At 34.6% G+C, this 11,691-nt stretch overlaps 1 protein-coding gene across 1 annotated transcript; it reads right to left on the reverse strand.

Moving 5' to 3' along the window:
- Window positions 1–3,545, reverse strand: LOC131103726 (uncharacterized). The gene is made up of 4 exons (XM_078797204.1): window positions 3,530–3,545; window positions 2,132–2,224; window positions 1,959–2,064; window positions 1–599 (listed from the first exon to the last, which is right to left on the reverse strand). Exons 3-4 carry the CDS (start codon window positions 2,060–2,062, stop codon window positions 170–172), a joined length of 534 nt encoding a protein of 177 aa, XP_078653330.1. The 5' UTR covers window positions 2,063–2,064; window positions 2,132–2,224; window positions 3,530–3,545; the 3' UTR covers window positions 1–169.
- Window positions 3,546–11,691: the final 8,146 nt, after the last annotated feature.

The raw sequence follows: 11,691 nt of genomic DNA on the forward strand, positions 1-11,691 counted from the left end.
TTGTTGCACGTTTTTTTATTCTTGTGAAGGTGCGCTATGCTAACATGTTACCGAAAAAAAGAAATGTATTTTAGAACTAAAATTATTCTTAACCTGAAATCTGAACATAGTAAAATAATCGTGTGACGGATTTTACCGTGAAAGAGCAACAAAGCCAAAGAAGTGGATTTTAATGACTCATTTGATCGTAAAGCTCCACTTTAACGATAGCTTTGCCCACGGTGGACATGGTGGCCCTCACGTCCACGTATTTGCCGCTGTACTCCAGCCCGCTGCCGGTGGCGTCGGCCTGGCTGAAGCCGGTGAGGTCCTTGCCGTTGTACATGCGCTCGTAGAGATTCTTGTCGCAGGCGTGCGACTGCTCCATGATGCCCACCGCCAGCCGGTTTTTGTACAGGTTGTGGTCGTAAGGCACCGAGAACATGACGGCCATGCGCTGTGAGCACACGCGGCTCTGCATGTGGAAGAGGTCGTAGGTCAGCAGACCCACGGCGCCGGTGGCCGTGTGGTCGTCCTTGTCGAAGGAGCACACCTCGGTGCGGGTGCTGCGGACGGTGGGCTGCGGCGGGTGGTGGCAGAAGCCGCTAGACATGAACACCCTGAGACGGACGCAAAACATCGATGTTAACTTTCGGGAAGTTGGAGCGTCAGCCTCCATTTGCTGTTAACGCCGCGTGCTGAGCGATGGAGCGTGTCTGCACATGCTGGACTTGCAAGCGGCGGTCAGTGTGCCTGCCTGTCGTGTGCAATGAGGCGGCGCCATGATGGATAGGTGCGCCCCGCTCTGCAAGGCCGCGCCACACGATTAGGGAAAATAAAAACGCAAAGAAGAAGCATTGCGCGCATTTGGAGGGATTTTAGATTTTAAGTCTATTTTAAGTCTATTAAGTCTATTTTTAAGATTTTAAGTCTATTTTTGGCACAATAAAATATTCATGGTATAAAATGAAAACAAAAATATTTACAGTGATGTTTGTTTGATGAGTAAAGTAAAGTAAAGTAAAGTAAAGTAAAGTAAAGTAAAGTAAAGTAAAGTAAAGTAAAGTAAAGTAAAGTAAAGTAAAGTAAAGTAAAGTAAAGTAAAGTAAAGTAACTTTCTAAGACATGTTTAAAGTAAAGTAAAGTAAAGTAAAGTAAAGTAAAGTAAAGTAAAGTAAAGTAAAGTAAAGTAAAGTAAAGTAAAGTAAAGTAAAGTAAAGTAAAGTAAAGTAAAGTAAAGTAAAGTAGAGTAGAGTAAAGTAAAGTAAAGTAAAGTAACTTTTTAAGCCATGTTTTGTCAGAAATAAAAAATGTGTCAATCTTATTGAATAAAATAAAATAAAATAAAATAAAATAAAATAAAATAAAATAAAATAAAATAAAATAAAATAAAATAAAATAAAATAAAATAAAATAAAATAAAATAAAATAATTCCAAGAAATTTAATTGGAGGCATAAGTCATCATGAAAACAAAGTAAAATACAAGACAACTGGGGGCATTAAAAGTAAAGTAAAGTAAAATAAAGTAAAGTAAAGAAAGTAAAGTAGCTTTTTAAGCCATGTTTTGTCAGAAATAAAAAAATGTGTCAATCTTATGATCTTATTGACATAAAATAAAATAAAATAAAATAAAATAAAATAAAATAAAATAAAATAAAATAAAATAAAATAAAATAAAATAAAATAAAATAAAATAAAAATATTTCCAAGATATTGAATTGGAGCAATTTAAGTCATTATGAAAATAAATTAAATACAAGACAATGGGGGGGCATTAAAGGTATGATAAAATACTGAAATGGAGTCATAGTGTTACAACATAAAATAATAACGGCTTGTGTGTCCCGATACTTTTGCTCATATAGCAGAAGCAGAAACGATTCCAGGGATTGAACAGATGTTCAACAGTTGTTGTCGGCATCTCTTACGTTTACAGCACGTCCGATATAAGCTAAGGCGAAGCAACGGGCGACTTACTTTGGGTTGATGAGACAGTAGCTGCCGCTCACGTTGGTTATCTCGATGGTGCAGTTCCTGTTGGTGGACAGAGTCGCTGACACGGCCTCGGCTGTCTGCGCCATGGCTGCAAACACCAAAACACACATTTAGCATGCATGAACATATTGACGGAGCAGTATTATCTTTTTTACCTTCTGAAGTCAGTACACAGTCGAGTTGTGTGAGGTACCAGCGTCTGTCTGTCTTCCTTTTTCACACCAAATTGTGATGGAGGAGGGGGAAGACTCGGAGGAGGAGGAGGAGAGACTTGAGTGTTTTTCTGACACAAGTGCAGGCGTGTTCACTTTGGGCGACTCCGACAAACAACATCTTGTTGAAGAAGACTCAAGTTCACGTACTGGCACCTAAAGACGCTGCAGCACATACGTAGACGACATTATACAACACTTAATGGAGCTAATGTGATACAAAACATCTGCTTTTATAATGATAATGCTCATTTTTTATAATGGTATTTATTCAACAACATATTTACTATTGCTGGTAGTTTGAAGAGCTTAAGCTAGAAAATGATGATCAAATTTTTCATGATTCATGATGTCTTGGTATGACATCACTGCAGAGTATTCAGCAAAAAAGTGGATGATAATCAAATAAAATAAAAGCATCAGTCATGACAAAATCAATATGGTCAAATAAAAGTCATTTTAAAATAAAATAAATGTTAAGTAAAATAAAAATAAATGAAAAGTAATGTTAAAAAATAGGAAAAAAAAAATTATATAAAGATAATATATATTTATATTTCATTATATTTCACGGTATGACATCACTGTAGAGTATTCAGCAAAAAAAGTGGATGATAATCAAATAAAATAAAAGCATCAGTCATGACAAAATCAATATGGTCAAATAAAAGTCATTTTAAAATAAAATAAATGTTAAGTAAAATAAAAATAAATGAAAAGTAATGTTAAAAAATAGGAAAAAAAAATATATAAAGATAATATATATTTATATTTCATTATATTTCACGGTATGACATCACTGTAGAGTATTCAGCAAAAAAAGTGGATGATAATCAAATAAAATAAAAGCACCAGGCATGACAAAATCAATATGGTCAAATAAAAGTAATTTTAAAATAAAATAAATGTTAAGTCAAATAAAAATAAATAAAAAGTAATGTTAAAAAATAGAAAGAAAATTAAAATAAGATTATATAAGGATTAGATATATTTATATTTCATTATATTTAAAATAAAGGTAATTTTAAAATAAAATAAATGTTAAGTCAAATAAAAATAAATCAAAAGTAATGTTAAAAAATAGAAAAAAAATTAAAATAGGATTATATAAGGATTATATATATTTATATTTCATGGTATGACATTGACAAAATCAATATGGTCAAATAAAAGTAATTTTAAAATTAAAAAAAAATGTTAAGTCAAATAAAAATAAATAAAAAGTAATGTTAAAAAATTAGAAAAAAAATTAAAATAAAATAAAATATTTGAAGTGATGCATTTTTTGTTTTGTTTTAAATATACGCTTTGTATGACAAATGAGTAAGAGGTCAAGTGTACCTAATAAAGTGCCCATTTCTTCATTCAGCATTCCTCCAGGGTGTTAAAAAGCAAATATTTGCGTACTTTAATGGCCGAGCTGCGGCAGACAATGCGTGTGGAAGTCTCCAGGTTGAGACTCGCACACAACGCCGCTCTCGCCCTCCCTCGGGTGTTGCATCAACAGCATGCGTGTGGCTGCAGGTGATGGATTCCAGCGGGAATGCCGGGGCCTATCCCACATTTGTCTCCTATGGAATAATCCACAGGCATGCACAAACATATAGAATGTTTAGCGTCCTATACGATGATAGCCTCTACCCAATTAAGCACGTTTTACTTTGAGATGCGTTTAAGATGTACGAGAGACGACGACGTGGCGGCAGCTGTTCTCCAAGCGTCAGGCGGCCGCAACCCTTCATCTTCAACGCTTCAAGTCAGCAGATGGCCACAAACGACTGCGAGACAAATATATATAAAAACATTTGCACGAGCCGTACTTTGTATGTTAAAAGAGTCCATGTGATGGCGAGCCAGTTACCTTGGCAGGAAGAAAAACATTCGAGCCTTCATCAAATCCCGCATGCAACAGCATTCATCAACACGGACAAGAAAATGCGAACAGCGGTTTGCGTGCTAGAGTCGGCCAGCATCACAACTCTTGATGACGACGACGACGATGACAGATTTTTCTGTTCATTTCTGGTTCTTTTTTTTTTTTTTATTCAAACAAAAGATTTTTTTTTAATCTTGTAACTTTTTTTTTTGGACAGAAAAGTTTGAAACTTTGACTTGTTTTTGTGTGAGGCACCATAATAACAAGGAAAAGAATACTACTATTTATGAGGAAAATCTTATGGGAATAAAACTAAAAAAAAAAAAAAATTTAAGTAATATTTTAACATGGAAAAAACATTTAAAAAATATAATAAAATTATAATAATTTATGATGGAAAAAATGCAATATTTACAAAATAATATTTAATAATATTATTGCAAGGATAAAGTCATGCATTTAGTACTTCATAAATAATATTTAATATTATTGCAAGCATAAAGTCGTACATTTAGTACTTCATATTCACAGAATTAAAGTACAAATTTCATAAGAAAATCTAATCAGTTTTACAAGCAATAAGTTTCAGTATTTTGAGAATAAAGTCATAATATTATAAGAATAATAAATAAAAATATGGTGAGACAACCCCCCATCATTTTCAAGAATAAAGTTTCATAAAGAAAAAAAGTTGCAATATTTTGAGAATAAAATAACATTATTACAAAAATAATGTGGTATTTTTACTAAGAAAAAAACATAATATCAAGAGAATAAAATCTTTTTTTTATGGGAAAAAAATTGTAATTAAAAATATATTTTTTGTACCGTTACAAACATTTTACGTAATTTTTAAAATTTTATGTTGCCAAAAATTTTCAATATTACAAGAAGTCAATACAAGTAAATGTCTTAATTTTATGAGTAAAAAAATGGACATGTTAAGTGAAAAACATTGTAAATCAGGCAAATTAATTCAATTTTTTAAAATTATTTTATAAGAATAAATTCACAGTGACAAAAAAAGTCTATGTTTTTTGGGGGGGGGGGGAAATCCTAATCTTCTAAGAATAAACGCGGCAGAATTAGTGAGTGATGGGATGAAGCTGACAACACGGCATTATTGAAAAGACTTAACATAAAAGGCAATTAGGAAGATGACAAAAGGAGAAAATATCAGTGATGAATATCTGCAGCCTGCTAATGAAACAATGTTAAGCGTGAAATATAAATATATTTAATCCTATGCGATTACAGCCACTGCTTAGAAATCAAGTAAATGTCAAGATGAAGCTTGACGATGAGATAAGACTTGCGTGTGCCATCCAATACGAGGTAGAGATGATTGAAAAACAATATTTTACCACCAGTGCAGGCATTATTACCGAAGGAAGGTGATGAAATACTCCCACAAGGGGCCATAAGGATCACATGAATACATGGAGTCAACTTCCAACCAGACACTTTCTCTTATTAATGACATTTGCAGCAACATATTTATATATTTTTAATGTTTTCTATTAAAATTTATGTATTGAACAATGTCTAATGGTAAAATGTGCATGTTAACAGTCAAAAGAGGGCATTTTTATCAGAATTAAGGTGAGAATATAGCAACAGACTTAAAAAAAACCCTCTACTGACGCCTGGTGGACAGGTGTGGCATAGCAGTCAAATCGCTTGCCCCCTTTTTGCTAAATTAAGGAGAAAATATTTAGATTTCTGTCATAATAATAAATAATAATAAATATAAATAAATAATAACAAATATAAATAAATAATAATAAATATAAATAAATAATAATAATATATAAATAAATAATAATAAATATAAATAAATACTAATAAATAACAAATAAAAATAAACAATAATAAATAATAATGAATAATCAATAATAATCAACAATGAATAATAATGAATGAATAATACTAATTACTAATAATTAATAATAAATAATAATAATTATGAATATAATCGAAAATTAATATAAATTAATAATAATTAATGATAATTAATATAAATCAATAGTAATTAATAATATTAACAATAACAATTAATAATAATTAATAATAATTAATAATAATAAATAATAATTAATAATAATTAATAATAATTAATAATAATTAATAATAATTAATAATAATTAATAATAATTAATAATAATTAATAATTGGCAATAATAAACAATTCCAACTTTAAAAGATAAAAAGTTTTAATATTGTTTTAATAATATTTTAATAATTTTATAATTTTAATAATAATTGTAATAATACTTTTTAAATACAAAATCATTCATAAAATTAAGAAAATATCATCATTTTAAAAAAAAAATGATAATGATGACAAAAAATAGATTTTATCAAATGAACCCGTCCTTAAAGTCAAGAGTGTTTTGAGCTGCACGGTGGACGAGTGGATAGCATCGGTTTCCTCCCACATCGGCGACACTAAATTGCTCATAGCTATGAATGTTTGTATGTCTATATGCTGGTGTTCCATGATATAAACACTAGTTAACTTCTTGCCAAGGTTTCATGTTTGGCCATGTTTTGACATTGGAACAGATCATTTCTATTTACATGAATCAATTTATTGAATGGGATTATTCTGCCGGAGAAAAACAATCCAAGGATCCAATCAGTGCGTGTCATTATCCGTATCATACCATATCTCATATCTCATCACGCACGGGAGCGTGATTAATCCCCGGGCGGTCATGGCGTCCGTCGCTTTTCCAAAGGTAAACCCTCCCAAACGCGCCCCCCCCCCCCCATCCCAGACAGAGGTAGCGTTTTTTTTTTTTAATGCAAACTTCTCAGTGATTAATTTAGGCCGTATCTGGGCTGATGGTCGCCGAGAGACAAGCGAGCGTATTGATTGATTGCTGAGGGGGGGGGGGGGGGGGCAGGGGGAGGGGGGCAAGGTTCTGCACATTTGCGTTGTGATGAATAGGCTGTCAGGGGAGCAAATATGGCCTTGAAATGAAGCTTTAAGCCACGATGCTGTAAGTGTAAATATTACAGTCATTAAGGGGGTGCGAAGGGGGGAGGGGGGTCGGTGTGGGGGGGGGATTACATTTAGGGTAAAGAGGGCAAACCTGTGTAATATCCCATGAAAGTGCACGAAGACACGGCGCTTTAATCTGCGTGCTTGACATTAATCAGCATGTGTGTGTGTTTAAGTGTTGGGTTTTATGGCGAGCTTTGAAGAGGCCAAGGGATGAGGGGGGCGGGGGGGTGTTAGGGGGGGGGCTTTAAGTTGACAGAGCATGCCGGCGCATCCGCCTGCTCAAATTAGCAGCTGCAGAAGGTGAGAGCGAGACTAATAATAAAAAAAAAAAAAAAAAGGTCTCAAAGATGATTTGTCTGGATTAAAACGCCCCCCCTAACTTCACCCCCCCGCCGCCCCCATTCACCCATCCTCATCCTGGCCTGAGCTGAATCGATACTAAGCCGCACAGGAAGACATTGGTGCCCCCCCCCGTCAGGACAAAGACTGAAAATACAACATAAGACGAAGGCGAGTCAAAACAAGCCAAACTTCTTAGCTAGTCCGCAATTAAGGAAGTTTCACTCTTCCTTCCATCTGTGGGATTTTCAAAATAAGAGTTTTTGAAGGCCGGGTATTAGCCATGCAAATGTATGCCTCTGTGTTAGCACCCCATGTTCGATTCCCAACTACTGTGCTGCAAGATCATCAGCTGTGACGACCCAAGATTTCAGTAGTTTGTCCGAAAACTATGTTTTTAAATAGTTATATATTCACAAATATGTATTCATATTACTAAGTATATATCCATCCATTTTCTATGCTGCTTATCCTTATTAGGGTTGCGGGTATGCTGGAGCCTATCCCAGTTGACTATAGACATATATATATATATATATATATATGTGTGTGTGTGTATCGTGTAAAGGTGTAGACCAGGGGTGGGCAAACTACGGCCCGCGTGCCAAATGCGGTCCACCAAGTGTTTTAATCCGGCCCGTCAGTTACTTGCGGAGTATTTCAACTTTTTTTAATGTCTTATTCAGTAAAAAAAAAAAAAATTAAATAGTTTGAGGGAAAAGAGAACATATCGCTAATAGTATGACACTTTCACAAATAAAATTTGAATAATAATTATTAATAAATTTGACTAATAATTAATAAGACTAATAATTAAAGGCGGACTGTGTTGTATTTAAAAACTATGTTTTTAATAGGTGTCTAATAGGTGTAGACCAGGGGTGGGCAAACTACGGCACGGGGAGCCACATGCGGCACGCCAAGTGTTTGAATCCGGCCCGTCAGTTACTTGCGGAGTATTTCAACTTTTAACATGTCTTATTCAGTAAAAAAAAAAAAAAAAGTAAAATTAAATTTCATAGTTTGAGGGAAATGAGAACATTTTGCTGATATTATGACACTTTAACAAATAAAATTAGAATAAAAAATTTAAATAAAAATTTAATAATTAAAGGCAGACTGGATTATATATTATTAAATTTTTAAATATAATTATAAGCGTAAAATAGTGTGTGTATATGTGTTAAATATAGGTTCTGGTCCGAAAACAATGTTTTTAAATAGTTATATATATATATATATATATGCCATATATTGATAAATATGTATTCATATTACTCATATAAGTATATATCCATTCATTTTCTATGCCGCTTATCCTTATTAGGGTTGTGGGTATGCTGGAGCCTATCCCAGCTGACTATAGGCATATATATGTGTGTAAAGGTGTAGACCAGGGCTGGGCAAACTACGGCCCGGGGGCCACATGCGGCCCACCAAGTGTTTTAATCCGGCCCGTCAGTTACTTGCGGAGTATTTCAAGTTTCTTTTAAGATGATGTCTTATTCAGTAAAAAAAAAAAAAAAAAAAAAATTTAATTAAATTTTGTAGTTTGAGGGAAATTAGAACAAATAGCTGATAGTATGACACTTGAACAAATAAAATTAGACTAATATTTTAAGGCGGACTGTTAGAAATATAAGCGTAAAATAGTGTATGTGTGTTAAATATATGTTCTGGCCCCGCCGCACGATTTTGTGGGATAGACCAACGCTTAACTTTGCATACAATTGCTTCCATCCGTCCGTTTAAGTCGTGCAAACTTTCCGCAGCCCATATAAACATTGCCTGGGTAAATGTATGCTAATATATGCTGCATACAGTATATTCATGCTTTCATTGTTCAAGTAAGCACTTTTTTTGGCAAGAGCGCTATTAGAAAAGGAGATGGCATTGATTTATGATTATTGGTGACTCAACTTTTGGATTTCCAAGTAGTGTGTTCTCTCGCTCTTTATTCTTCTAGTAATTATCACGATGTCAAAAAGAAGCGAGCCAAAGCCAATCTGTTCCCTCATTGCCGCTTCTCCCGCTAATTAACACTTGTGAAAACAAAAAAAAAAAAGATGTCGTTTTTGTCCTTTCTGCTTGCTTTTTTTTGGTGGGGGTGGGCGGGTTATGTGGTGTATACGCATGCAAATGTGTTGTATACTGTAGATATTTGCATTTCTCCTGACAGTCGGTCCTTATCCTTGCATCAATGAAAGGATTGATATCTGTTATTGGCGCCTTGGTATGGTAGACTGGTCAATTCCTGATTTGTTAATATTCGGAATCACTCACACAATAGAAATAATCTGCTCCAGGGTCAAACTGCAAATGTAAAAAGAAGTTCAACAATGTAAAATAAAACTACAGTAAAGTAAAACTACTCACTTGACGTTACAAAAGTGAAGAATGGATGACGACTCACACAGACTTCATGCATGTCACTTTTGTAACATACAAAACAGTCGTACAAAATGTACAAAAGAAAGTTAACCACTGCAAAATAAAACTAAAATAAATTAAAACCACTCACCCTTTGATGATACTGTTGTATGTAGTAGCGTTTAAATGAGGTGGGCCGTCCAGTGACCGGTCGGCGAATCCGATGTCTTCAACTGCTGACAAACGCTGGTCATCTTTTCTGATTAATTCAGTTATGGAGGATGATTCCTGAAATCGACTTGCTGTGAAAGAAAACTAAAATAGAGTAAAACTACTCATCATTTGATGGAACTGTGGTGTTTACTAAATTGGAGAGGAATGATCACTGAAACATTCATATTCATAAATATCATACAAATGTAAAAAGAAGTTAATCAATGTAAAATAAAACTAAAATAAAGTAAAATCCTCATCCTTTGATGACACCTGATTGAAGTTTAGCATTCAGTGGGGAAGAAGGACGGCTACTGAAACATTTTTAGCATTCATAACTATACATGTTGAAGTTATTTGTTGTAAAATAAAAATAAAATAATATAAATTACTCACCTGTTGACATCACATGACAGGCGGGTACAGGTCATGAGCAGAAGGAGGGATGATTACTGAAGTTGACTTGATGTGCATCTGTGGTTAACAATCACAACAATCATACAAACATTAAAAGAATGAAGCTCTGGTAAAATAAAACTAAAATAAAGCAAAACTACTCGCCCTTTGATGACACTAAGAAAAAGTTAACCAGTGCAAGATTGTGCATCTGTGTTTAACAATCGCAACAGTCATACAAGCGTAAAAAAATGACGCTGTGGTAAAATAAAACTAAAATAAAGCAAAACTACTCGCCCTTTGATGACACTAAGAAGAAGTTAACCAGTGCAAGATTGTGCATCTGTGTTTAACAATCGCAACAGTCATACAAGCGTAAAAAAAATGAAGCTGTGGTAAAATAAAACTAAAATAAAGCAAAACTACTCACCCTTTGATGACACTAAGAAAAAGTTAACCAGTGCAAGATTGTGCATCTGTGTTCAACAATTACAACAGTCATACAAGCGTAAAAAAAATGAAGCTGTGGTAAAATAAAACTAAAATAAAGCAAAACTACTCGCCCTTTGATGACACTAAGAAGAAGTTAAGCAGTGCAAGATTGTGCATCTGTGTTTAACAATCGCAACAGTCATACAAGCGTAAAAAAATTGAAGCTGTGGTAAAATAAAACTAAAATAAAGCAAAACTACTCACACTTTGAAGACACTAAAAAGAAGTTAACCAGTGCAAGATAAAGTGTTCCAAAAAAGGCCACTTGCAATGCTACTTTGTAATAAATATCATCCTATTGATCCAGGCGTCGATGGGGAGCGTTGATGTAAACAGACGGGTGCTCAATAAGTGATGGAGGGATGCAGAGACGGAGGGAGAGGGGGGGGGGGTTGTCAGGAGACTTTTTGGGAGCATCTGTTGACTGGAGAGATGAGAGGGAGGCCTGGAGGGAGAGAGGTGTGGAGTGGGAGGCGTGGGGGCGTGGGGGGGGGTCATCTTATCTGTGAGCCTTGCCATCATTTATCAGTTTTATTGCTTTCTTGTCTTGTTGCCCACCCCCCCTCCTCCTCTCTCACCTGAAACCCCCATCTCTCCGACACCCCCACCCGGTTCCAGACTTCATCGGGCCTCAAACTGCGCCCATTCATGCGGCCGCGCAATTAAAAGCATGCGTGGTGGAAGCAGGCGATGAAAGGCGTGACATTTTACCGTTGACTGATGATGAATTCGGGGCGACGGGCCGCACGGACACATCCCGGCTAAGCTATGGATTTATTTCCAGGAAATGTTACGTACTTCCATCCT

The sequence above is a fragment of the Doryrhamphus excisus genome, linkage group LG16, assembly GCF_037039965.1.
Source record: "Doryrhamphus excisus strain RoL-2023G ecotype Guam linkage group LG16, RoL_Dexc_Guam_v1.1, whole genome shotgun sequence".
Taxonomy (NCBI): domain Eukaryota; kingdom Metazoa; phylum Chordata; class Actinopteri; order Syngnathiformes; family Syngnathidae; genus Doryrhamphus; species Doryrhamphus excisus.

Excerpts from the sequence above, each read along its gene's own strand:
- LOC131103726 (XM_078797204.1), bottom strand. The coding sequence starts at position 2,062 with ATGGCGCAGACAGCCGAGGCCGTGTCAGCGACTCTGTCCACCAACAGG. Across the intron at positions 600-1,958 it reads TACTGTCTCATCAACCCAAA|GGTGTTCATGTCTAGCGGCT; the intron begins GTAAGTCGCCCG and ends CGTCCGTCTCAG.